Source organism: Sebastes fasciatus, chromosome 10 (assembly GCF_043250625.1).
Source record: "Sebastes fasciatus isolate fSebFas1 chromosome 10, fSebFas1.pri, whole genome shotgun sequence".
Lineage (NCBI taxonomy): Eukaryota > Metazoa > Chordata > Actinopteri > Perciformes > Sebastidae > Sebastes > Sebastes fasciatus.
Genome location: NC_133804.1, coordinates 22630136 through 22653290, shown reverse-complemented (window position 1 = coordinate 22653290; position 23155 = coordinate 22630136). Strand labels below are relative to the sequence as shown.

Here is a 23155-nt window from a genome sequence, read left to right as displayed (position 1 = left end):
GACTTGCAAAATTATGTTTTAAATTGACAAACATATGTGTGTGATTCATGGCGCAATTCAAAGGGGATAAAAAAAAAAATGTGTCTCTCACCAATGACTACAGCACATATTTTTTTTTCCGACAGGAAAGCCGTGGATCAACAGATAGACATTTAGGAGTTTGATACCACTCTCAGATCTGTACGGTAAATATGGAGCCAACAGCCTGTTAGCTTAGCATGAAGACTGAGAACGGGGGGATACTGCTAGCGTGGCTCTGTCCAAAGGAAACAACATGTGCCTACCAGCACCTCAAAGCTCAATAATTAACAAACGTACAAAAAACATACTGTGAAACATCAACGTTTCAGTTATACGGGAGGTCATGTGCATGTTCATAGGCATGGAGCACAAGTTCATGTGGTTCATCTCTTTCCTCCTCTCTCAGGTCTCACCCCTCCCACCACCCCGCCTCACAAACCAGTGGAGGATGAGCTCTTCAAACCGGCAGAGGGAGGAAAGGGAGGTGAAGGAACAGGAGTTGGCAGCGAGTCTTCAAGCACCAACACCAGCGTTGCCACGAAGGGCTCGTCCTGGCTGAGCCGCGCCCACCACCAGCGGAAGCTTCCGGAGCAGACGGAGCTGTATGCCCAACTGAGGCGCATGGGCCAGGCCGGCGACAGCGACACCCATCGCACCTTCGGCGACCACGACTACTGTGCGCTGAGCCTCGGGGAGAGCCGCAAGCGTAGCGCCGCCATGCTCGGTGCCATTTTGCGGGCGCAAGGAGGAGTAGCGCCCAAAGCAGCTGTTGATCAGGAGACTAATGGAAATGGCAAGGAGAACGGGGAAAGGATGGTGGTGTCAGAAATCGCTGAACTGCTCGAGCAGCAGCGGACGACGACGACGGTGGTGATATCATCCTCGCCGCCGTCACACTGCCAGTCGGCAGCTGCCACACCACCCGTCTCGGAGGAAGAGGCGGAGCGCTCGTCCGCGTCTCGCTCACCCTCGCCCACCCTCCACCTGTGTCCCGACTCGCCCGCCAGCAAGACGGACTCCAGGTGAGACGGAGAGACAATGAGTGTGGAGAGTTGTGAAGATATGGGTCAAGGAGATGAGATTAACAATGAAATGTAGACGGACTGAGAAAAGCAAGAAAGTGGCAGAGGGAAGGAGACAATACGAGTAGAATTCAAGTGTTATTGAAGGATATTCAAACACTCCCAAGTCTGTCTAGGAATCTAGTGTAATTTTCTCAGCATAATGAGGCACATATGGCAAACCAACTGCTTCACAACACAGGGTCTACAGTTAGAATCAACTCTTCTGTAGCTGCAAAAAAAAGACTTATCAAAGAAGTGCAGTGCCTTTGCAAAATGGCAAAATCTATGACGGTTGACACATTTCTGTACATGGAAGACAATGGCATGGGTGGGGATGTAGCGGAAAGAGTTGAGAAAGAACAGTGATGTCGTACTGCAGTCAGTGGGAGAAAGTCTCCCTTTTTGCCGCAGTTCACCTGTTTCCTCATGTCTGACATTTCAGCTTCACCTTGTGTCCGTCCTTATCTCACTCGCCATTCTCTCTCTCTTTTCCTTTTTTCTTTCTCGTCCTCCTTTAGTGAGAACTCAGAGATCTGTCCCGATGACAAGCAGAGGAACAAAGCCAAGTCTGACGAGGTACAGAAGAACATTCACGCTCTACCGTCTTCTGCATACTGTCGAATTAAATAAACTTTTAAACTCCACCTCAATAGCCCTGAGCTCACCAGACTATAAAACACACCTCGAAAGGTCAAATGGTTTATGCCTGGAAACATCCAAAGATATTGGTACATGAGTTTGGACTTGTAAACACACAAATTGATAGCATATAATCTGGATCTTGCAGATGCACACATCTGCACAATCAGAATAACTGACTGCATGCAAATGAACACGGGGGCATGTATAAGTGTTGCGCCTCAGGATGCCGCCCTACACTCAGCCGTACTGCTTCAGTTCCCACGTCTATCTATACTCTGTAGTGTCCTTTGTCCTGACTGTTGCCATGGTTTCCCTGTTGCCAGGACAACTGCCAGGTGTTTTACATCCACAACCTGCCAACCAGCGTGACCCAGAACATGCTGAGGAAACGCTTCCAGGTTTTCGGCAAACCCGAGGACTGCAAAGTCGTCATCTGCAACGAGTAAGTGTCCCGATCTGGAGAGAGGAGATATGGGAATGTTTTTTTTTGTGCTTTCGGTCGCAGTTTGAGGATTTAAAATGCAGCCTTTATAATCAGATTTAAATATTGTAGTCAGATAATGTCAATTCCTACCAGTTTGAGATGTAAGCACTTGAAAAATGTAGTTACTGGACTTGAAATGTAAATAGCAAGTAAGGCAATGGTTTGACAAGCCAACCGCATGGAATTACAACCACAACCGCTACGTTCATGTTCTTATTTTTTTAATTCTTTGCAATGGTAGCGCTGTGTATTTACACTATGCTACAAACGCCAACAGCGTGACGAGGCGCTGTGTGTCTATTCTGCACTGAGCGCTGCACGTTTAGTGTTTTTTTTCTGGTCAGCGAGAGTTGAAAAATGTTCAACTTTAGGTAAAACGCTTCGTTTGTCACTGTCACTTTTTACCCATCCTTCCAATCACAATGGAGGAGGGGCGGGAAAAAAAACACAAAGACCAACCGTCGTAGGTTGCTGCGCCTTATTGCCCTTCTAAACAATAAACAAGTATTTCATTCGTTTTGAAACACCAAATTTGTCATTTAAAAAGCAACAATATACCTAATAATAGCCTAACATAAAGCTTATTTATACAGCACTAAAATCAGGATAAAAAAAAGAAAAGAAACTCAATAATAGCAAATACCGCACTGTTGAGCCAATCATTATCACTGCAGGGTGAATTCCTTCACCGTGACAGCCCTAATAGCAAGTCATCCGAAATGCCTGTCTTAATTACCCTGAAATAATATGGCAACCTGTGGGAAACAGTGTTGAGACGCAATAAACACATAAACATAAAAGATAATGAGAAAATAAGAAAGCGGCACTTTTTGATGGACTGATCCTTCTTTTTTTATTTTTAAAGGGTTGGCCGCAAACTTTTTACAGTCTTCAGCTTCTGAAAATCAAAAACTTTGACAATTTATTGGAACAAAATTTTGAAATCCACTATCTAATCTAAATGTCTCGCCTGAAGTAAAAAATCACTCCGAGTGGTACTTTTGCAAAATATAATTGTCACGACTACTTCAGCAGTTTGAGCCTGTGGTCTTTGCTTTAATGCTAAGTCATCATTTTATGCAACTATTTTCAGTGTCTAAAAAGTTGGGACACTTAAACCTTATACTGAAACACAGATAACCATCAATGAGACACCTAGCACTAACAGCAGTCCCGGGTTTTATTGTGTCTGTATAGGTTACTCTAGGTGATCTGGTTTCCATACACCACAAAAAGTTAAAATATGAACTGTTAGGAATATTGCCCTTGACCAAGGCACTGACCTCAGATCTGGAGCTGGAGTCCCTGGGCTTTGCACTGTTGCCGGATGCTGCTCCTAAATAGTTAGATGGGCCAATTACAGAGGACAAATTTCCCCACTGGGATTAATTAAATATGACTTTAACAAGTTGAACTAAATAAAGGTGCCCTCTTGTTGTTGCAGACAAACCCAAACATCCGTCCTCTAACTGCTTTTGGATATCTGCTCTTTTAAAATTGATGCGGTCCGGAAATATACTTGATACCTGAGATGAAGTAAATACAGATCAGGCATCAGTCTAGGGACAGATCAGAGAAGCAACAAAGGAAATGTTTTCTGTGTTGGACCACTTCAATCAAATTATTCTTTCAATTTGTGCATTGATGGCACACTGAATGAAAGAACAGATATGATTGATTTAGCATTCTCCATCTCTACTGATGCCGGTATTGTACCTTCTCATCCTCTCAAAAGCAAACTGTCATTATCTTAATGCACATGTCTGTCTGTCTGTCTGTCTGTCTCTCTACCTGTCTGGTTGTAGGGAGCGCTGTGGGGTGATAAAGATCCGCCAGTCGGGGGTTCAAAAGCACTGGAGAGAACGGGAAACTGTTTTCCAGAATGGACCTGCGGGTCTAAGGAGGCTGTCGAGGAAACGCTACATAGATCTTGGTAATGAACACGCACTGACAAAGTTATACTGTAAAGTATTGAATATATGTCCCGCAATGGCGTACAGACAGCTGCGGACTTGTTTCTGGTCGCATGCACGCGGTTATATTCACACTACAATCGAGGGTCGATGTCGGCCTGGCGTTCCATGCATGCGCATTTACAAATCCACACTCCTTTCCAGTTGGTAGCTGTAATGCACCATAACATTGTTTCCCAGGAGGTCAACACCACTTGGCTGTCTTTGTATTCCTTTAAAGACGAACTATATAAGTTTGGTAACAGCAAATCTCCTCACACAACCTCACTTCAAAACAAGCATCAGCTTTGTCATCTACTTCTTCTTCTTGGGAAATCAGCTAGAGGTGCATACGCCACTAACTGGACTGGAGTGTGGAACGAAATTGGAGCATGTGTAGTCGGCACGCTTGCCATGCGTACAGTCTGCGTGGTCACAAATTTTAGGCTGCAAGCGGATGACGACATTTAGGTCACGCAGACCAAAGCGGAACCACACGCGGAAGCGATGTATAGTATGTATTGGCCTTCATTGGCTCAATAAGTAAACTAGCATAATGATGGAGCAAATTATGTCTGGTTTTGCGGCAGATAATGACTATTGGTTATTAGAAGCTAGTTTTGTTTGTGACAAAATAGATTTGTGAAATGGTTTGCAATTGGACAATAGCGCAAATTTGTGTGTCAAAATTCATCAAACCTGAACTCTACGTGAAAGCACCACACAAGGTCACCGCACCTGTGTTTAGAAAGCACACAGTCCATCTGAAATTTTTAAGTTGACATTATCTTCAAGTAAATTGTACTCAAGAAAGATTGAGAGGAACAAAGACACAACTTGAAATTTGACTTGGGTTTCTTGCGTTTGACAATGAGCTTGTTTTTCTGTCTAGATGAGGCAGGCCCGGGCCCTGTCAAGAGCAAGTACGATGCACTGGACTTTGACACTCTGCTGAAGGAGGCCCAGAAGTCCCTGCACCGCTGACAGCACGGCACCCCTGACTGGCCAGCCTTAGTAAACTGCAGCAACACCCCTCCGACTACACGGCTCTGCCCTCAGACAGGCCTCTTTAGTACCTCCATGCAAGGCAACCTCGCAAAATGTTTACATTTTTACCATTGGAATAAAGTAACGATAAGGACCTCGTTGTTTTTTAAGTTTCGTTCACCGGAGGATACTGCTTAAAAACGAGGAAGCCACTGGGAATCCAGAGGAGTCATGAGACAAACGAGGAAATGGGACTTTTAACAGCAATGGTAAAACAACTACAAACGACGATACAGTTCTCTGCTGAACAACAATAACAAAGCTGTCTGTGTTGGTGACATCATTGCCCGCCTTGGAAGAGCGGGCATGAGAGAGACCTCTGTAGCAAATCCTTGCTATTCCTGCGTTGCGTTGGTCGTCGTGGTGTGTGTTTCTGCGTGTGCGTGTTCTTTGTTCCGTTTGTTTTGTAAAAAAAAAAAAAAAAACCCTCCCTCTTTCCGGTTACGGGTGGTGAACCTGCAAGCTGTGTTCGCCATGAAGTTGTGCGGTTGTATAACCAGAACAAAAAAAAAAAATAACCCTGCTTTGTTTTAGCGAAAAATTGTGGATGTTAAGAATTTTAAAATCTATTGTGTGTGTGTTATGGACAAAGAATATATAAAACATTTAACGTAATCATTTGATGACTGATAAAGTTTACAAATCTAAAATGAAGAAGAAAAAAAATCATGTTTTTTCTTTTTTGTAATTTTAGTGCTTCCTTGATTTGATCTATGCACTGTAAGGAGGTATATGTCTCCGCTGTCCTCCACTTTCCCCCTTTTGACTCTAACTCTGCCATGCTGACTATTTTGGCTTCTGCTACTGGCTGCTGCAGGATCTGTTTGGTAGGCGTTGTACACGTTAAGACCCCGATTAAATCCTGGGAAAAATGGAACCTCAATTGTTTCCAACTCTCGCGAACTACAGCATTTAAAGACCCATTTTCTGTTAGTAAGACATATTTTGTGGGCGTAGCGTTAAGTTTACAGTAACATTTACTCTCCATCTCTGAAACATTTCGCCGATATTGTAGCTCGCTAGAGCCCCCGAATCACAGTTGGTCATCTCAGATGTATGTGATATCTGGATTCTGGCACCCAACAACACAGCAAGACAACATTTGAGATTGCTAACTCTAGCCCACTGCTAGTGTTAGTCTTTCCTTTGTTTTGCCTCCAGCTAACACCGTGACGTAATCATGACGTTGACACAAAAAGGGTCCATTCGAAAAGCACTTATCTTAAAAACAAGATGTCCATTGAGTTCTGCTGTCGTTGTTAAAATGCCTGAATTTAAAAAAGATATTTACAGTCTGAGTTAAAGCAAATCCCAGGACTGGGCCTAAAGTTAGAAATAAAGTAAGGGTTGTGTTAAAACAGGTGAAATTGGTTATAAAAAAGCATGTTTTTCGTGCTTCATTGGTTGATTCCAGGTACATTTTTTCCACATCTAGAGGGGTCTTGATGTATCTTTGATAGGGTCCGACTGAACATGTGTCCAATACAGGCTGCAGCCTAATGACACCCCGCGAATGCCACAGCCAATGCAACACTAACTGTTTACATTTGGACTGCAGCAAGCAGGACGAAAATGGGGAAATAAAGATGGTAGCCATAGACGCTTTTGTACCGCACTTAGTTCATCCACATCCGCACTTTGTCCAGATCATCCCAGTGCAATTTTCTTTCACATAAAGTCCCATCAGTCAGGGCAGGGCAAAGTACTGCACATGGAATTCAACTATTCCAGTTGTCCAGGAAATCCTTTTTTCCTGGTGACATTAGTGCTTCACGTGGGGTTAGCTTGACGTTGGGTTTCAAAGGGCAACAAGACCAATTTGCTCCCCATAATCCACCCATGGAACATTTCCATTGCCAGAAGTAGACGAATCTGTTGGTTCAGATGGAATGTATTCAAGAATCTGAATGTAATCATTGCGTTTTCCCCATTTCTGCTTGCCCAAAGATTGTGGAGTTTGTTGGTGCTTTAAAAAGCTAGAGTTGCTTAGTCGTCCGGTTGACACATTCTAGCTTAAAAGTGCAGTCCAGGTAGCGCCTAACTTACATTCCTGACGCAGCCAGTAGCAGCCGCCGTGAAAGGGGAGAGAGCCTCCAAACCTGCCAATACGGTGGCACCAAACCTACACAGCCAGGGGGACGAGCTAGGGATGGGCTTGAAAGTCACAAAAAGGACAATCGGCCGAAAATCTGGGTTCTCGTCCGGGAGGTACTGTATCAGCTGAGCATCTCTACCTCACATCCATCCCTGCTCCCCCCTGTGTCTTTATTTCCTCGTTCCTCTGGAAGCTCTCCCCCATCCTCTTTTATATGTCTCTCACTCTTTTGTTTTGTTGTCAGACATGTTCTCTGTGTGAGGGTTTCCCCAACTGATGGGCGGTTTTGGGTAGTTTTTGGGGTTTGATTTGTTATACTTTGACTCCTCCTACCACTAAGCCCCTTTCAAGGGGAATAATCTCTCTCTTTCTCGAACTCTTTCCTTCGCTTGCCTCAACGTTTTTTTGGCGTGTCCGTTTCTTGGAGTCTCGACCGTGTGTCCTTGTGTAACTGAGTGTTTTGTCTTTGTCTCGTGTTTGAGTCGGACACTGCTGACGCTTGCAGGTCGACGAGGAGGGGCGGGGAGGGGTCGGACGGTTGGTTGGTTGGTCCTTGAGTGCGCTTGGAGGGTGAAGAATCCCCTCATTTTACTTGTTTTCTTCAGGGACTCGCCATTCCTACAGACGTCCCTCTTCCTCCTCTCCTTGCCCAGGAATTTCAATAAAACGCAGCCCGACTCTTTCTCTAACTCTATCGCTTTCCGTCTCTCGTGGGTTCAAGGCCTTGTTTCCAGGTCTTCCCCAAAAACCCTGGTAAAACCCCCCGCTTTTTAACAGATAACCCCCTCTATCCCCCGTCCTCTTCCTTGTCCTTTCTCTATCTAATCAACTCCTTGGTAACACACACAAAAAATTGAATGTTTACATCACTCGATTCTCCTTTGACTTTATTAGGAACGCACACTTAGTACAAAGGCGCCTTATTCAGTGTTTCAAAAAAAGATTAACAGCAAGTGAAGTGGCCTAGCGTTACCTTCTCCAGGCTCACTGATGTCCAAATCTAACAAACCCAATTTAGTGCTATACATACTGATTGAAAGAGAAACAAGGTGTCGACTTTTAAAAAAAAAAGGAAAATTTTTAACAACTAATCGCAAACAACTGAATGAGTATTTGTGCTTAGTATGTATACTACTAAAAAGTGAGAGAATGTGCTGGTTTACATATTAAAAAAAGAAAATATATTATAATATATGACTATAAAATGTGTATATAGCACTATGCCTCGTTGTAAACATAAAATGTATTGTGTGTTTTTTAAAAAAAGTGGCGGGTCATAGTTGATAGCTAATCAGACAGGAGAAGGTCAGGTCGGCTTAGTTTCAATGAGTTAATGTTTGTTCAGTACAGGGAGTAAATTAAGGGAAAAAATTAAGTTCAAATGACTTCACTCAACTACTACACTGTTGTAAAAGAAAGACAAAAAACATCCCTTTAGACTATCACAATAGAACGTTCTATTTCTTTGCCGTTTATGAAATGACTAAATATTTTTTAATATTTTCTTTTCTTACAAAGCAATTTGAAATGCAATACATAATAATCTTATCTTTAAGACAGCCTTTCCGAAAAAACTGAGGTAATAATGTACAGCGTATGGTTGGTTGTTGAACTACAACGCGGGCAATCTTTGCTACAGACTCAATAGGCTACTGTACTGTATCTAGACTGCTGTTAAACACAAAAAAAATCATAAAAACAAACCGGAAGAATGTGGTTAGTTGCGTTGTAAAACACATAACACGTATACAAAAACGAATCGTACCAATATACTCTTGCACAAATAACGTCCCAAGTAGTGAAATATCTTCACCGTTTTTTCTTCTCATTGAAAGGAAGCCATTGTAACTACGTTATTACCACCTTTTGATGGTGCACAGGTTTGTTCAAATCTGAGTTGCATTGAACTCTTACTTGTATTACAGTTACAGCCAATAACTATACATGTATGACTGGTGAAAGGAATGTGGGAGGGAAAGGAGAAAAAAGCAAGTTGTGGCTGGTTTGACCCAGTTCAAGATTCACACTAGTTGATACAGATGAGGTTGACACTGTAGAAATCCCTGTTTCACTCTACTTCAACCTAAAAAGGAAGCATTTGGATTAAATCAATTACAATCAATTACAAGTTATGGAATGGTATTTTGGTCCAACTAGCTGGGAGGCTTTAGAGTTTTGTGTTTGCAAGATACTAAAGCAGGATAGATGCTCAATAAAGCATGAAGGCAGCCTGATTCGACAAATTTGTAAATGCCGCATAATGGGCCGTACACATGCCGAGTCTAAAAACGCGTCTACATTGATAACAATATATTTGAGCGCACAAAAGACGCGGCATGTGTACGACCCATTAGACAGAAAAAGTTGTTTCAACTTGAGAGTAGTAGTAGAGAAAGAGTGGAAGTCAAGGGTGTAACTGGGAGAAGAAATTTGCCTTCAAACTTGTGGAAATTTTTCAGATTTTGGTGTTATTGATGAGCAAACTGTTACCTTGAAAGGCTTTTAGTTAGCAATATTACATGTTTGCTAACCTTTTCACATAACAAATAGCGTACGTGACAAAGCTAGTTCTGGTTTGGCCTGTTGCTTTGTTATCTTTGTGAAGGAAGAGCGTAGTTTCTACATATAATCCAAAAATTTGACTTCCACATATTTAGTGGTGGGATTTCTCCAGTGTCTGCCGCTGTGCCTGTGAGGGTACCTCCATTGTTCTAGAGGTGAATGACATTGAAACAACCCCATTTTTCATCATGGCAAGCCTTAAAAATCAATCGGGGGGGGAAACTAAGCTACCACTAGCTTTTGTTATTACTGTTTCAACTCCTTTCCAATCCAACGTGGTTTATTATTAAATAATTACTGACGTAATTAAAACTTTTTTCAATAGCCATATTATAATAAAAAGGTATATACATATATATGAATATATATTTGTGTGTTTGTGTAGATATCTAGATTATTATATACTTTCTTATAGAAAACTTTGATGTTGACCATTCTCCTCAGTGTTTTGAGAACACGTTGACACATTTCAACATATAATAATACCGCTGTCCTCTCGGTCTAGGTCCTAGGTCGATGGACAACGAATCCAAAAAAAAAAAAAAACATCCTTCCAAAGGGAATTACCCTCGTCAGAATGCAATACCTTTCTTTCCATTCTTCATTTCAGAAAAATGGAAAATGGCAAGAAAAACCATAAAACTTGATAGGCGAGTTGACCAAAAAAATAAAACTTCAACGGTAAAGCGTGGCTCGCGAAAAATGTGACATTTTCGACAGCCGCGTCAGATTCAGTTTTATAGATGTCATGTTTCCAATGCCATGGCCCACTAAAAACATTTCTTTGTTTTTATGTCACTTACTGTTTTAGTTTCCTAAAAACAATGTATCTGTCAGCTAGCTACACCATCAAATTAGCTCCCTACCAGGACAGGAGTGCTTGCAATACCGGCCTCAGATTCCACTTCCATGTTCGAACTACTAAATGGTTGTGTCACATTTCAACATTAACAGTTGTACTGTACAATACACAGAAGCTAATGGGTAACCTGTCAAACTTGATGGCAACAGTGATGTCAAATAGGCACTTAGTAGGGACTGCAAACTGTCAAAATCTGCTAAATGTGAGTGGGTGTTTTTTTTGGTGGAAGAAAATATTTTGACATAAAGGGCATACATTGTTTTTGTTGTTTTTCATTACTATTGATTTTATTGTCTATTTACATCTAATGACTATCAAAATTCACATAAATGATTTTTTTCTTTTTTAACTTAGTTTTTGGTAAAACAAAAAAAGGTAAATACTGCTAGTGAGATTTTATATTTTTACATATGTTGGTTTTATTTTGCGTTTCTTTTTTTATTTATACGCCACTTAGTTTGGATGTCTTTAAATGGTGTTTTTTGTTTTTTTCGTTTTTTTGTGTGATTTCATATGTCTTGAGAATGTGGAGACAAAGGCATTTCAGTATTTTTGAATTGTTAAAATCTAGTTTCATAGAAGCGGAAGTATCTGATGTTATAAATTATATTTTAATTCATGTAAATAGTTTAAAACAGAAGACTACGGCTTCCTTTTAAACTGAATACATTTCTCTTCAGAGATTGTTTACATTATGAAACTGTAGAGATGTGCTCCTCATATACTGTATAAAAGTACATATATTCATTGATTTGCCTCCAAAAAATAAAATCCTAATGAACAGCATCCTTTCAGTGCATATGGTGATTTTTGAACAAGGACGAAATACCACATTAAAATGTCATGATTTTGTTTTAGCTCACTGTTGACTATTTAGGGTGTTTCGTTTCAAAACATCTACCTGTATTACCTGGATGAAGATGGGTCTAGCATATTCAGTTTGGTCAGTTTAAAGCCGTCATTCCCAAGGACTGGAGTCACAGGTGGGTCGCAGGAGATTTTATTAGGGTCACCAAATAAATTTGCAAAATTTCTTACATTGTCTTTTTATTTAACAATTATATGAGGGAGCCTGAATGTCCATATTGTTCTGATAATTGTAGCCTACTTATAACATTGAATCCAATATGAAAGGCTAGCGTACCTTCTGTTTGTTTTACTGATGAGAGGAAGAAATGAGAGGCTGATAACTTCACCTAAATGCATTTATTTTGTCTCAATTATAAATAATTAAAAATGTGTATATGTGCATAAAAAGAAGTTGTGATTTATCAAACCTAAATCTCTTCGACATGGCTGGTACCTATTCAAGATGATATGAGGAGATGCAGAAATGGCAGTAAAAATGGTCAGGAACGTTCATTTACACACAAATTTGGTCTTTTTTATAGATAAGGCCTATTGCGAATCGGGTCGCGATGGTTTGTCATTTTTAAAAAGTGAGTCACCAGTTAAAAAAAGTTAGGTAAACACTGGTTTAAAGGATAAGACTGGCATGCTTCTACATTTTTCTTATTGTAAACAGATCCCACAAAAAGACCAAAATAAACTATTCCACTCGTTCCTACTGAAGACGTAAATCTTTAAAATTAGGTCACAAATTTGTAGCTGCAATTTCCTAAAACAGCTGGGCACTGTAGTTTGTATCAAACAAAAGGAGGAAATGTATTTCTTGGGGACTATTTTCAGCGGCAGATTAACCTGCATTTGGTGCTCTAGTGAGTATTACAGTAGTGGCAGCAGGACGGTGTATGTAGGATTGAGTGTAAATAATCTACAGTGTGTGTGTTCACGGTGATGAAGGAACATGTCACTAAGGTTTTTAGTAATTTGGGGATAACAATGGAGCTCTATGGCACAGAGGATTAAGATATATTTGGCTTTGGCTGCACAGACAGTACTTGTTAGTAGGATCAGTTCAGGTATGGTTTGGGTCTTTTCATGGAATTTGTTGACAATAAGAAAAGTATTGAATATCATAAAGTTTTATCCTTTAATTAACATTTTTGATTCCATCAAAAACCCTTCTTTTAATCTATAAATTTCATCCAGTCTGCTCTTGACACAACAGAAAGCGAGCCCCATCTCTGCAAAGCATTGTCGTATCGTGATGAAACCTGTGGGTTGTGTTGCGTCCTTAGTGTACTTGTACCCTGCGTGATTCACTTTTGCTTTGGCCTTAGAAAATTTATTCATATGTGCAGTGTACGATTACATAACTTCTCGCCACCATCATCGCCTCTAAATGCTGTCGCGGATTTGATTTAGCTCTAATCACTCATCTGTGAGCTACTTCGTACTGACACTTCACACATGTCTACTTCTGTCTTAACTTTTATGCCTTGAAATACTCATGGGTTTCGAGTTATTACAGGTTGGAATATTAGATTTAGAGGTCAGAAATCTCTCGTGATTAGCCAGGCATAACTGCATAGTTCATCTTCATGAAGACAGTATTGACATATTGAAGAGCTACTATTGATTTAGTTTAGAAAATGTTATTGTCCTTAAAGAGGCAATTTGTGTTACAGCACAGAGGACATGATATTCTACAGGTGGTTGTTTTATTGTGTCCACCAATGATATGTTCTTTTGTCTGCAATGGGGCAGTAAAAATCGTACTTATTGCATTTAAAACACTTGCATTTCCTTTACTTTTATTCATATAAAGTTATGGTTGTATAGCGTTTTCTGTCTCGTATGTTGTTCATAATTGCTGCTGCAACAAATCATCTCTCTCATTCGACTCAGTAACAACCACACAAAAACAAATGTCAGTTTCTCGGAGCAGTTCTTCGTCTTTAGACATACAATTTGAATGTTATAATTCGTTATGACTGCATGCTCACACAATACTGCATGTATTGTGTGTATTGTACTGCTGTGATTAGTCTAACCATGCTGTGGAGAGGTTCAACTTCATAAAGCGGTACGCTCTGCTGCCTGTGCTTACACACACACACACGCACACACACACACACACTAATGGACACTCCCTCTTTCTAGTCTTCCCCTGGTTAAACAGCATCCTATTAACAGGCCGCTGGCAATTTTCCGCCTGGCTGGACCGATTCACATGTCAGTGACTGCACTGATGATGTCTGTGCACGGGACATCACTATACCAGCACTGTTGTACTGATGGCCTCCTGTCACTCCCACATCAGCAAAAACACATGGCGACATTTATGTTTCACAAAGCCACTACTTCGTTCAAACTATATAACTACAGGAAATGATCACAGAACATAAAACTACAGAGAGCAATTTTTTGGGAGACAGAAAAAAAGCTCTAAACAACAACTGCTTATCTACAAAACCAGATGTCACAAAAAAACAGCATGAGCATCCCCATTGGAGTCCACTTTATGAATGTAATATTAACTCTCATTTTAGCTCTGAGAGAAACATCTGGCTCTTTTAGCAGCTTTGTGTTCTGCCGTTTTCACCAGTCTGGCTGCTGTTTGGTTCATCAGAGGAAAACTAGGTTGATGAGAACACTTCAGACTCAAGAAACCAATGTGAAACCAATACAATGAGCTGGAAATGTGTAGAGCTTCACAAGAGGCTGTCCTCAACCAAAGAAATTCTTAGATGACTAACGCTCATACGATTTTGTTGATTTATCGATTAGTGGATTTAATCGACGGATCTGTAAAATTGAGTTTCACCGCAAAAAAAATCGCACAAAAGCACCACTTTAAATCTTGTGTTTAACAGAGATGTGATCAGAAGTCATTCAGCATGAAAAAAGCATAAAAAAACGACTAATCGACTTCGACCAAAACGACCGATTAGTCGACTAATCGACTAAGAAGGGGCAGCCCTACATTTCAGTGGTAATTCTCAGTTTGTTTGGCATACAAGCGACCATTTAAACACTTTTCCTTTCCACCATGAATGTCTGGTACAATGCATTCATGTACCCAACAATGCATTCATCTTACGCAACAAGCTCAACTCAACTGTGAACAAGACTCTAAAATACTTTGACTTGGGGCAGCATCTCAATCCTAATCTGAAGGGGGCGATCTTTCGTAACCTTGCATAGCAGCTGGATTCTCGCGATGTCACAAGAACATGCAAGAATCACGGATAAAATGGAGACGGAGAAAATCCATCTCGTCATGCTCCCAAGTAATTTGTTTGGACCGATCAGCGTCCTGTGAGGAGCCACTGCAGCTACGGGCATGGCGTGGCGACTAAAAAGATGTGCATAGATGCTGCAATAGCATGGGTTATGTCAGAACTGGTGAGTATTTCTTCATTGAAAGAACAGCATGTACAGCACTGAAGGTAATGTTTTTGTCTTCAGTTAGTTTTGGATTCATTTGATTGACAGGTGGTACATCCAATCACCTACCAAGTATTTTTTGACAGTTTCCAATGATGGCTTCTCAGATGGTTCTACGAAACAAACCATCTGACAGGGTCAGGTCAGATCCGTCGTACCACGGCATCAGACATGACCTGACTTTCATTCCAACTGCCTGACAGTTTGACTACCCACTAACACCGTGTACACTTCGGGTCACAATCTGATGAAGCCAGCAGAACTACATCATTTGCAAAAAAAAAGGCAGAGATACAACCCTGAAATCAGCCGAGTGTAAATCCTCGTTTCCTTGAAAGATGGTACAGATTATGTTCATGAATATCACAAACAGCCTCAGTGGAGCCCAGTGCTCTCTTCAAAACACGCTGGACCTCGGAGAATACAAACGCAGCTCTCGTTTGTTGTTATAAATGAACCAAATGGCCTGTAGCGATTCACATAATCTATATTCCCCTAGTATCTCTAAGACACCTTTTCTACTAATGAGGCTAGACTAAATATAATCACCTGTCAGGATAACATAATTCAACCCGAACGGGACCGCAAACTGCGGCCACCAAAACGATCATAAAATTGAATCATCACTTCTCTGAAACAGTTTCAACCTTCATGAAGGTAGGATTTATTGCAAAGCTGCCGTATTAGACTGCATTAGTTTTTAGCTAGGTGTCACTAATAAACTTACATTATAAACTTCTAACTACAGTGAGATGGGTATTAAATAATTCATGTGTGATTAAAGTAACTTTTCTTTGGGTTTTGTATTTGTAAAACATCATTTTTTAACTTTGGTGATTAATTGTACAGCCCAAAGCCAGAGGAAAACGCAGACGATTAGAAATCATCCTGTCGTGTCCCGTCCTGCTGTCCTCTGTTTGGTTGTTTCTGTGGGGCAGTCGTGACTGCAGCAAACAGAGCAGCTCTGCAGTGCAGTGCAGAGTTATTAGACACACAGTGTCATCCCCATGAGCTTCAGCTTAACGGTGACAGGGACACTAGGACAAGACGCTACTGTCAACCATAACCCTCCTGACTTCTATTTATTCACCACGGTCCCTAGTGTTGAGATTGAGTGAATCATGTTTGTTTATCCATTTTATCTGATCGCATTGTGGCTAAATTTGTGACATATTTTTAAAATTACACCAATCAGCTAGTGTTGGATTGGGACATATTTGATTGCTTATTTGTTTCAGCCTTTCCTTCCTTCCTGTCCTTGAAACTTTAAATTAAGTAAATTAAGCTGAGCAATATATCAATATATTGATATCGTGATATGAAACTAGATATCGTCTTAGATTTTGAATATCGTAATATGGCATAAGTGTTGTCTTTTCCTGTTTTTAAAAGCTGCATGACAGTAAAGTGATGTAATTTTCTGAATTTACCAGACTGTTCTATTATTTGCCTATATCCACATTACTGATGATTATTTATCAAAAATCTCATTGTCTAAATATGTTGTGAAAGCACCAGTAGACAACCCTACAATATTGTTGCAATATCGATATTGAGGTATTTGGTCAAAAATATTGTGATATTTGTTTTTCTCCATATCGCCCTGCCCTACTGTGCGTTTTTATTCATCTTGTACATCGTGTTAACTCACACTGCACCAGGTTTTCACATGGACCACAGCGAGTTTCGTCCCTCAGGACACCAACTGAGCTCAGACAACAAACATGACACACTGCAGAGAGCACCAGTATCAGGTCAAAGGTCACCTGGTGCAACACACTGATAACCATTAACATTCAGTTGATGCTGACCCCGTGTTACACACATGCACAAAAGAATGATGTACAAAAAAGACCTCTGCTACACTGTTACACATTACACACTTCTGGCTGTATTTTGATGTTATTCATTATTCTGCATTTACGTGTGATGATTTTATTCTACAGTTTAATGTTGTTGGTCTGCTATATAGAGTGCTGCAGGGATGATGTGTTTTTGTAGGCTAAACCGGACGTTAGAATCGCGCTGGTTCTCTCAACAAAACGCCAATGGGATTTTTCCATTGGATTTTGGATTATTGCAGAAATTGGTGGCAAAGAAACATTTATGATACTTCCACGTTTTGTTCACCAATATAATCTCCACAAATGAACACCACTTTTATGATTTTTGAAGCGTGAATGCATTCTCCAGAAGTAAAAAGTTAACATTAGGCTATAAACGAATTGCACCGTGGTCACATGAGCGAGAGTATACACAACAAGGCTGTAAAGGAGGACGGGCCGGCGCAATGGCGTTCAGTAGTCACTTGTTAGCAATCGCCTTTTTTAAGACACGTAAACGTTTAAAAATTCTCAATTTACTGAGATATTTTGAACGAAACGTTAAAACGTTCCAGACAAGGGAACCAAATGTGCTAAATTGCTAACTGATTTCTGGGTTTTAGGACTCATTCCTGCAGCACTGTTAATATCTATCTTGGCCCCAGAAAATTATATTAAATTTAGGTTAAATATCATAACATATATGTACATTGTTCCCCTGGCTATAAACGATATTACCCAAAAACAATCCCCTGACACCTCAGGGGACTTTGACCCTGATATAGAGAACAATGGTATTTGGTGTTATATCACCAAACAGATGCAGGCAAATTCCATGTGTTGCAGTTTATGATAAGGTTGGTTTCCTGCATATTGTTCGAGTTGTTGGCTAAGCCTCTTAACTGTCCTCATGAGACAGGTTGATCCAAGCAGCCGCATACATCACACCTGCTGCGACTGAAATGATCTGGCTGGTTTTCTGCATGTATTAAAGAAAGGTGAGAAGAGACAGATGAAAGAGGTCACATCATTGTGTCCTCTGAAATCACATCTCCTCTCTCACATTTTCTGTCTTGTTTTAATACCCTCGGTGCTTCTCTTCTCTTGCGATGAATTATTGAGCTTAATTGTAATGAAATGTCACACATTTGTTAAATAAAGCTTAAAAAATCTTCAGATTTTCTGTCTTTTCTTTGTTTCAGATCATTATTAATTATTTTTTGGGGGTTTATATGGCCGTTGATAACATTTATCAAGATCAATCTTTGGGCTCTAGTAATTTATGATGGATGCTGTTCATTATTTCTGGTATTTTAAACACTGAATGATCAATGAACAGTGACCCACAGGTGTGTCAGTCATTACAAACACATGCTGTACAGCCAAACATTGATCATCCCCACAGAACTTTATTTTAAATTCTAGAAGAGATCTCAGGGTTTCTAAAGATATCAAATATATTGGACTGAATTTTGAGAAAATATGTCTAAAATTATGCACAATATATCTAAAATATTACCATTTGATGGACTTGTGCATCTCAATCAATGTTGACATTTTATCAACAAAGAGTTGGAACCAGGCCGCAACCTCCGGTTTTAAAAAAGTGAAGCCAATGCTGAAGTGCCTTAAACTTGCATTCTTTCTAACAGCCAGCAGGGGGCGACTCCTCTGGTTGCAAAAAGAAGTCTGATTGTATAGAAGTCTATGAGAAAATGACCCTACTTCTCACTTGATTTATTACCTCAGTAAACATTGTAAACATAAGTTTATGGTCTCAATCTTTAGTTTCAAGTCTTCTTCAATACAGCATGATGTTCATTTAGTAAATTATGGTCCTATTTAGAGTCAAATAGACCATAAAGCAGGGGATGCTTTAGGGCGGGGCTACCTTGTCATTGACAGGTCGCTACCACGGCATTTTTCGGACTGGTAGTTGTCTTTTCGTCTTAGAACTTAAACGCTTTCACAGTGTGTTCTTATTTCATGAATGTTTTATTTTTCAAATAACATTTTGGGCAAGATGGTGACGGCCAAAAACCAAGATGGCGAAGGCCAAAAACCAATATGGCAACAGCCAAATGCCAAACTCGAGGCTTCAAAACTGTAGGCCAAAAAGCAATGGGTGACATCACAGTGACTATGTCCACTTCTTATATCATCTATGGTTGGAACAAGTTCAAACAGAATACATGTGATACATATATAATATACTGGAATAACATGATATAAAATAAAACTTAAATTTACTTAAGCAGAACATAAGGGGGAAAATGGGATGTGATGTGAGAAAATACAAATGATGTTATGCTGGAAATACTCATTAGTTGCAGTCCTGGTTATAACTGTGGTCTGAGTGCTGCAGCACTGACACGCTTCACTACCTGAAATGCAGGTGATCATCTGTCAGGATATCAGATTATTCTTGTGCAACCAGAGAATCTGCTGAATGCTAAATACAATACATACAAGTGTGCATCATAAAATGCTGATCAGCCTGCATTGCTGGGGCATGTAAGCCTGAGGAAACGAGTCAAGTGACTTCCTCTGCTTAGAAACTGCAGCCGAACCCATGCATAGTGGTCCTATAAATAGTCCTGCATCGCTCTCTCGGCTGTGGCTTGCAGGCTGGCAGCTCTGCAGTCACGACTGCCCCCGATCGCTGCTAGAATGAGGCTAAAGCTCCCTTCCTATAGGCTCACTGGGTGTACTGCAGCTGCTGCTCTACCCCCCCCCCCTCTCTCTCTCTCTCTGCAGTCACGGGTTGTCTCTGCGTCAGAGCCAAGCTTTGCAAGCTCCGCTGATCATCACAACCATATACGGCAATCCTTTGAGCTCCCAGCGTGCCCTTACGTCATGGGTACTTACGTCACACACCAATGACGACACACTTATATATCCATGCTATTATTATATTACTACAGCGTGTGAGGGAGGGAGGGTTGCGCGATGATGGATTTAGCTCCAAGTCCTGCCCCCCATCGTGGCTCCAGTGGTGATCACTTTTCATTATCCCACTCTGACGGCATGTTGTGTTTTATAACAGTATTATGTATGGCTCTAGGTGGGAGAATTAACTAATGTGTACACACACACACAAACACATGCAAATAGATAGCGCAGCTGGCAGATGTTTATACATTGTCAGATGTTGTGTAAGTTCTCTTTTATGCATATGTCCTGCAGCAATCCTGCAGACAATACTCTCTCATTCACACAAATCCTAGTTACTCTCAGCCAGTTACCAGATGTTAACTCCTCAAGAAATATTAACATTTTAACATGCTTTTATCACAAAAATCTTGTGCTGGGTTTTGTTTTCTCTAGAATTTTCCAGATAGTGTGCCCATACTTTGTCCTCAGGGATTTGGTCATTTGCAGGTCAAAACACATCCAAGCATCTAGGTTAAAGGGACTGTTTGTAACTTTTTAAGCGTATAAATGTAGCGGGTCGGCACACATGCGCGTTCGCATATGCGCGCTCGCGTGTGGCCGGAGCCTCGTCTCCGCTGCCTGCTCTCCTTCACTCAGACGGCGCGCGCGTCCTTGCTGTCTCGCTCCACCTCTAGACATGAACGCGTGCTCACTCCACACTGCAGAAGAGTTAGTTTAGCTCTGAGAATATCTAGTCTAATGTACAGGGGACGTTTGTGCAGAAATAAATGCTGCAGCTCCTCCAGACCAACAGAGGTTTTCCGTGTCTTGTGAAGTGACGGTGCTCCTCAACGAGTTACGTTATCGTCTCGTTACCGACCAGGTGCCGGTGTCTTCGGCTGCCGGCTGCGGTCGGTAGGCGGTAACGTAACTCGTTGAGGAGCCCCGCTGCTGAAGCCTGCGCTGAGCAGGAAAAGCCAACACTAGGATCAGCAGTGATTCATGGAGAGACCTTCGTCTGGTCAGCTAACATTACTGCCAAGCAGCTGAAATATAGAGTGATATTGTGGTTTTAGCTGACGTGTGTCGCCTCACTGTTTTGAGCGATGCTCGTTCATGTCTATGTAGAGCGAGCAAGCGCGAGCTCGACGCTGACTTTCGTTGATTTCAAGGCCACAGGTGTCGCTGTTAAGCAGCATTTCTGAATCTTACAAATAGTCCCTTTAAAACTGAGATAAATTTGATTAAAAAGGCAACTTTTGCAGACATGTAGGGTACAACAACATTTAGCCAGCATGACGCAGGTCTTAACTACAGTGCATGTTGTGTATAGTAGTCTATAGTAAAGAAAAAAACAAATATAGTAATTGCAATGCTGTCGCAACAATGGTTATATGTAACTTAGACGTATGAAAATCTTTTACTTTTCAACAGAATCTGTGAGGTAAAATTACTGTTTTTGTCAATGGAGTCTGGTAGCTTTGAAGAGAACATAGGTGGATAGAACGGCTTCGGTTCCCCGTCAGAAAGAGCTGTCTGACGGCAAGGTAAAGTGGTGAAAATATTCTAAATATAGCATACACTTAAATTGATATTGATTTTCTTAGGTGTCTAAAATACATTTTGCAGCAGTACATTACTTTTCTCCCGTGTTGGTGTCTGTTTCTCCAAACTGGGGGCGTGCTGAGCGCCATCTACTGTAATTAACACATTGACTATGGATAATTACCTCATACAAGCTTACTGCGTTGTTTTGTTCAAGTATAGTAATGGAGAAAAAATACGTAATAATCTGTAGAAAAGTCTGTAGTCTGACAACCCTCTGGTAGAATCAATGAACATTTGTGGTTTGGAATAAAAAGATTTTGAATTGTGTTATTTATTTTCCCTGACTTGAAATTGTTGAAAAGACACACTACCGGGGGGGATTCCTATTTTCGGGGAAACTCATTTTGGCACAACACTTGGCCAGCTTCCTGCAAAGTGCTGTCAATCAAAAGCTTGCTGGGTTGTAAATCCTCACGGTTGAAAAGAGTGAAAAACTTTTCCATTCTCTCGGGACTGTGCAGTGAGAGTTCAACAAACATGCAGAGAAAGTGAAACGAGTCTCGGAAACGAAATGCTGACAGAGGTGCATTCGAATACACACACTTTGTAAACAAACGCGTTTAACCCTTTTGCATCACGTGGGACATTTTGGGCTTTTTTAATGTTCCCATCATTGTGGCTGTGTTATTGAATATGGCATAAATTTTGACAACGGTGTGAGTTTTTTTTAAAAAATTTTATTTTGGAAGTTCAACCGCAGCTCCTTTAGTACGTCTATAATAAACTGTGTTGCCAAAATACAAACACTCAGACCCTTAAAGGAGAACTACGCCCATTTTCAAAATTCATACACGTTATTCCTATGGCCTAAGACAGTCCAAAAATATTAGTAAAAATTAACAAATGTCTCCCTTACAGCATAACATCATCATGCATTTTATTATACCAGGCTTTCAATCTAGAGCCCTTGCTTCAAAATTGTAGTTTTTACTATTCTCCACCAGATTTAGACACTTTCTTCCGCTTATCCGGGGCCGGGTCGCGGGGGCAGCAAGGTATTCCAGACGTCCCTCTCCCCTGCAACATTTTCCAGCTCTTCCTGGGGAACCCCAAGGCGTTCCAAGGCCAGACGAGGTAGATAATCTCTCCAGCGTGGGTCTACCCTGGGGCCTCTTACCAGTTGGATGTGCCTGAACTTCTAAAGGGAGGCATCAAGGAGGATCCTGATCGCCACCTCAGCTGGCCCCTTTCGACGCAAAGGAACAGCGGCTCTACTCCGAGCTCCCTCCGGATGTCTGAACTCCTCAACCTATCTCTAAGACTGAGCACAGCCACTCTACGAAGGAAACTCATTTCGGCTGCTTGTATCCGCGATCTCATTCTTTCGGTCACTACTCAAAGCTCATGCCTATAGTCGAGGGCTGGAACGTAGATTGACTGGTAAATCGAGAGCTTTGCCTTCCGGCTCAGCTCCCCCTTCACCACAACGTTCCAGTACAACGGCTGCATAACTGTCGATGTCGCACCGAACCGACCGTCCATCCATCTCTCGATGTCGCACCGAATTGACCGTCCATCCATCTCTCGCTCCATTTTACCCTCACTCATGAACAAGATCCCAAGATACTTGAACTCCCTCGCTTGGGGCAATGACTCACCCCCAACCCGGAGGGCCAAATCCACCGTTTTCCGGCAGATAACCACGGCCTCAGACTTGGAGGTACTGACTCTCATCCCTATGTAGACATACGCTTATCTACTACACACACACACACACACAACAGAAAGTAGCTACAGCTACATTAACACACCAACACCACACTAAACAGGCTAAAACTAAACTGCTACACAGAGACACAGCTCAGTAAAAACACAGACACCAAAGTAA

General features: G+C 41.2%; 1 protein-coding gene across 2 annotated transcripts in view; it reads left to right on the top strand.

The window, feature by feature from the left end:
• ppargc1b (peroxisome proliferator-activated receptor gamma, coactivator 1 beta) overlaps positions 1-11515 on the top strand; it is a 103807-nt gene extending 92292 nt beyond the window's left edge. For both annotated transcript variants that reach the window (XM_074649026.1, XM_074649027.1), the window contains exons 8-12: positions 428-1043; positions 1604-1661; positions 2051-2169; positions 4017-4144; positions 5056-11515. In XM_074649026.1, the coding sequence (XP_074505127.1) occupies positions 428-1043; positions 1604-1661; positions 2051-2169; positions 4017-4144; positions 5056-5147 (1013 nt within the window). In that variant the 3' untranslated portion in view covers positions 5148-11515. The remainder of the gene's footprint in view (positions 1-427; positions 1044-1603; positions 1662-2050; positions 2170-4016; positions 4145-5055) is intronic.
• Positions 11516-23155: the final 11640 nt, after the last annotated feature.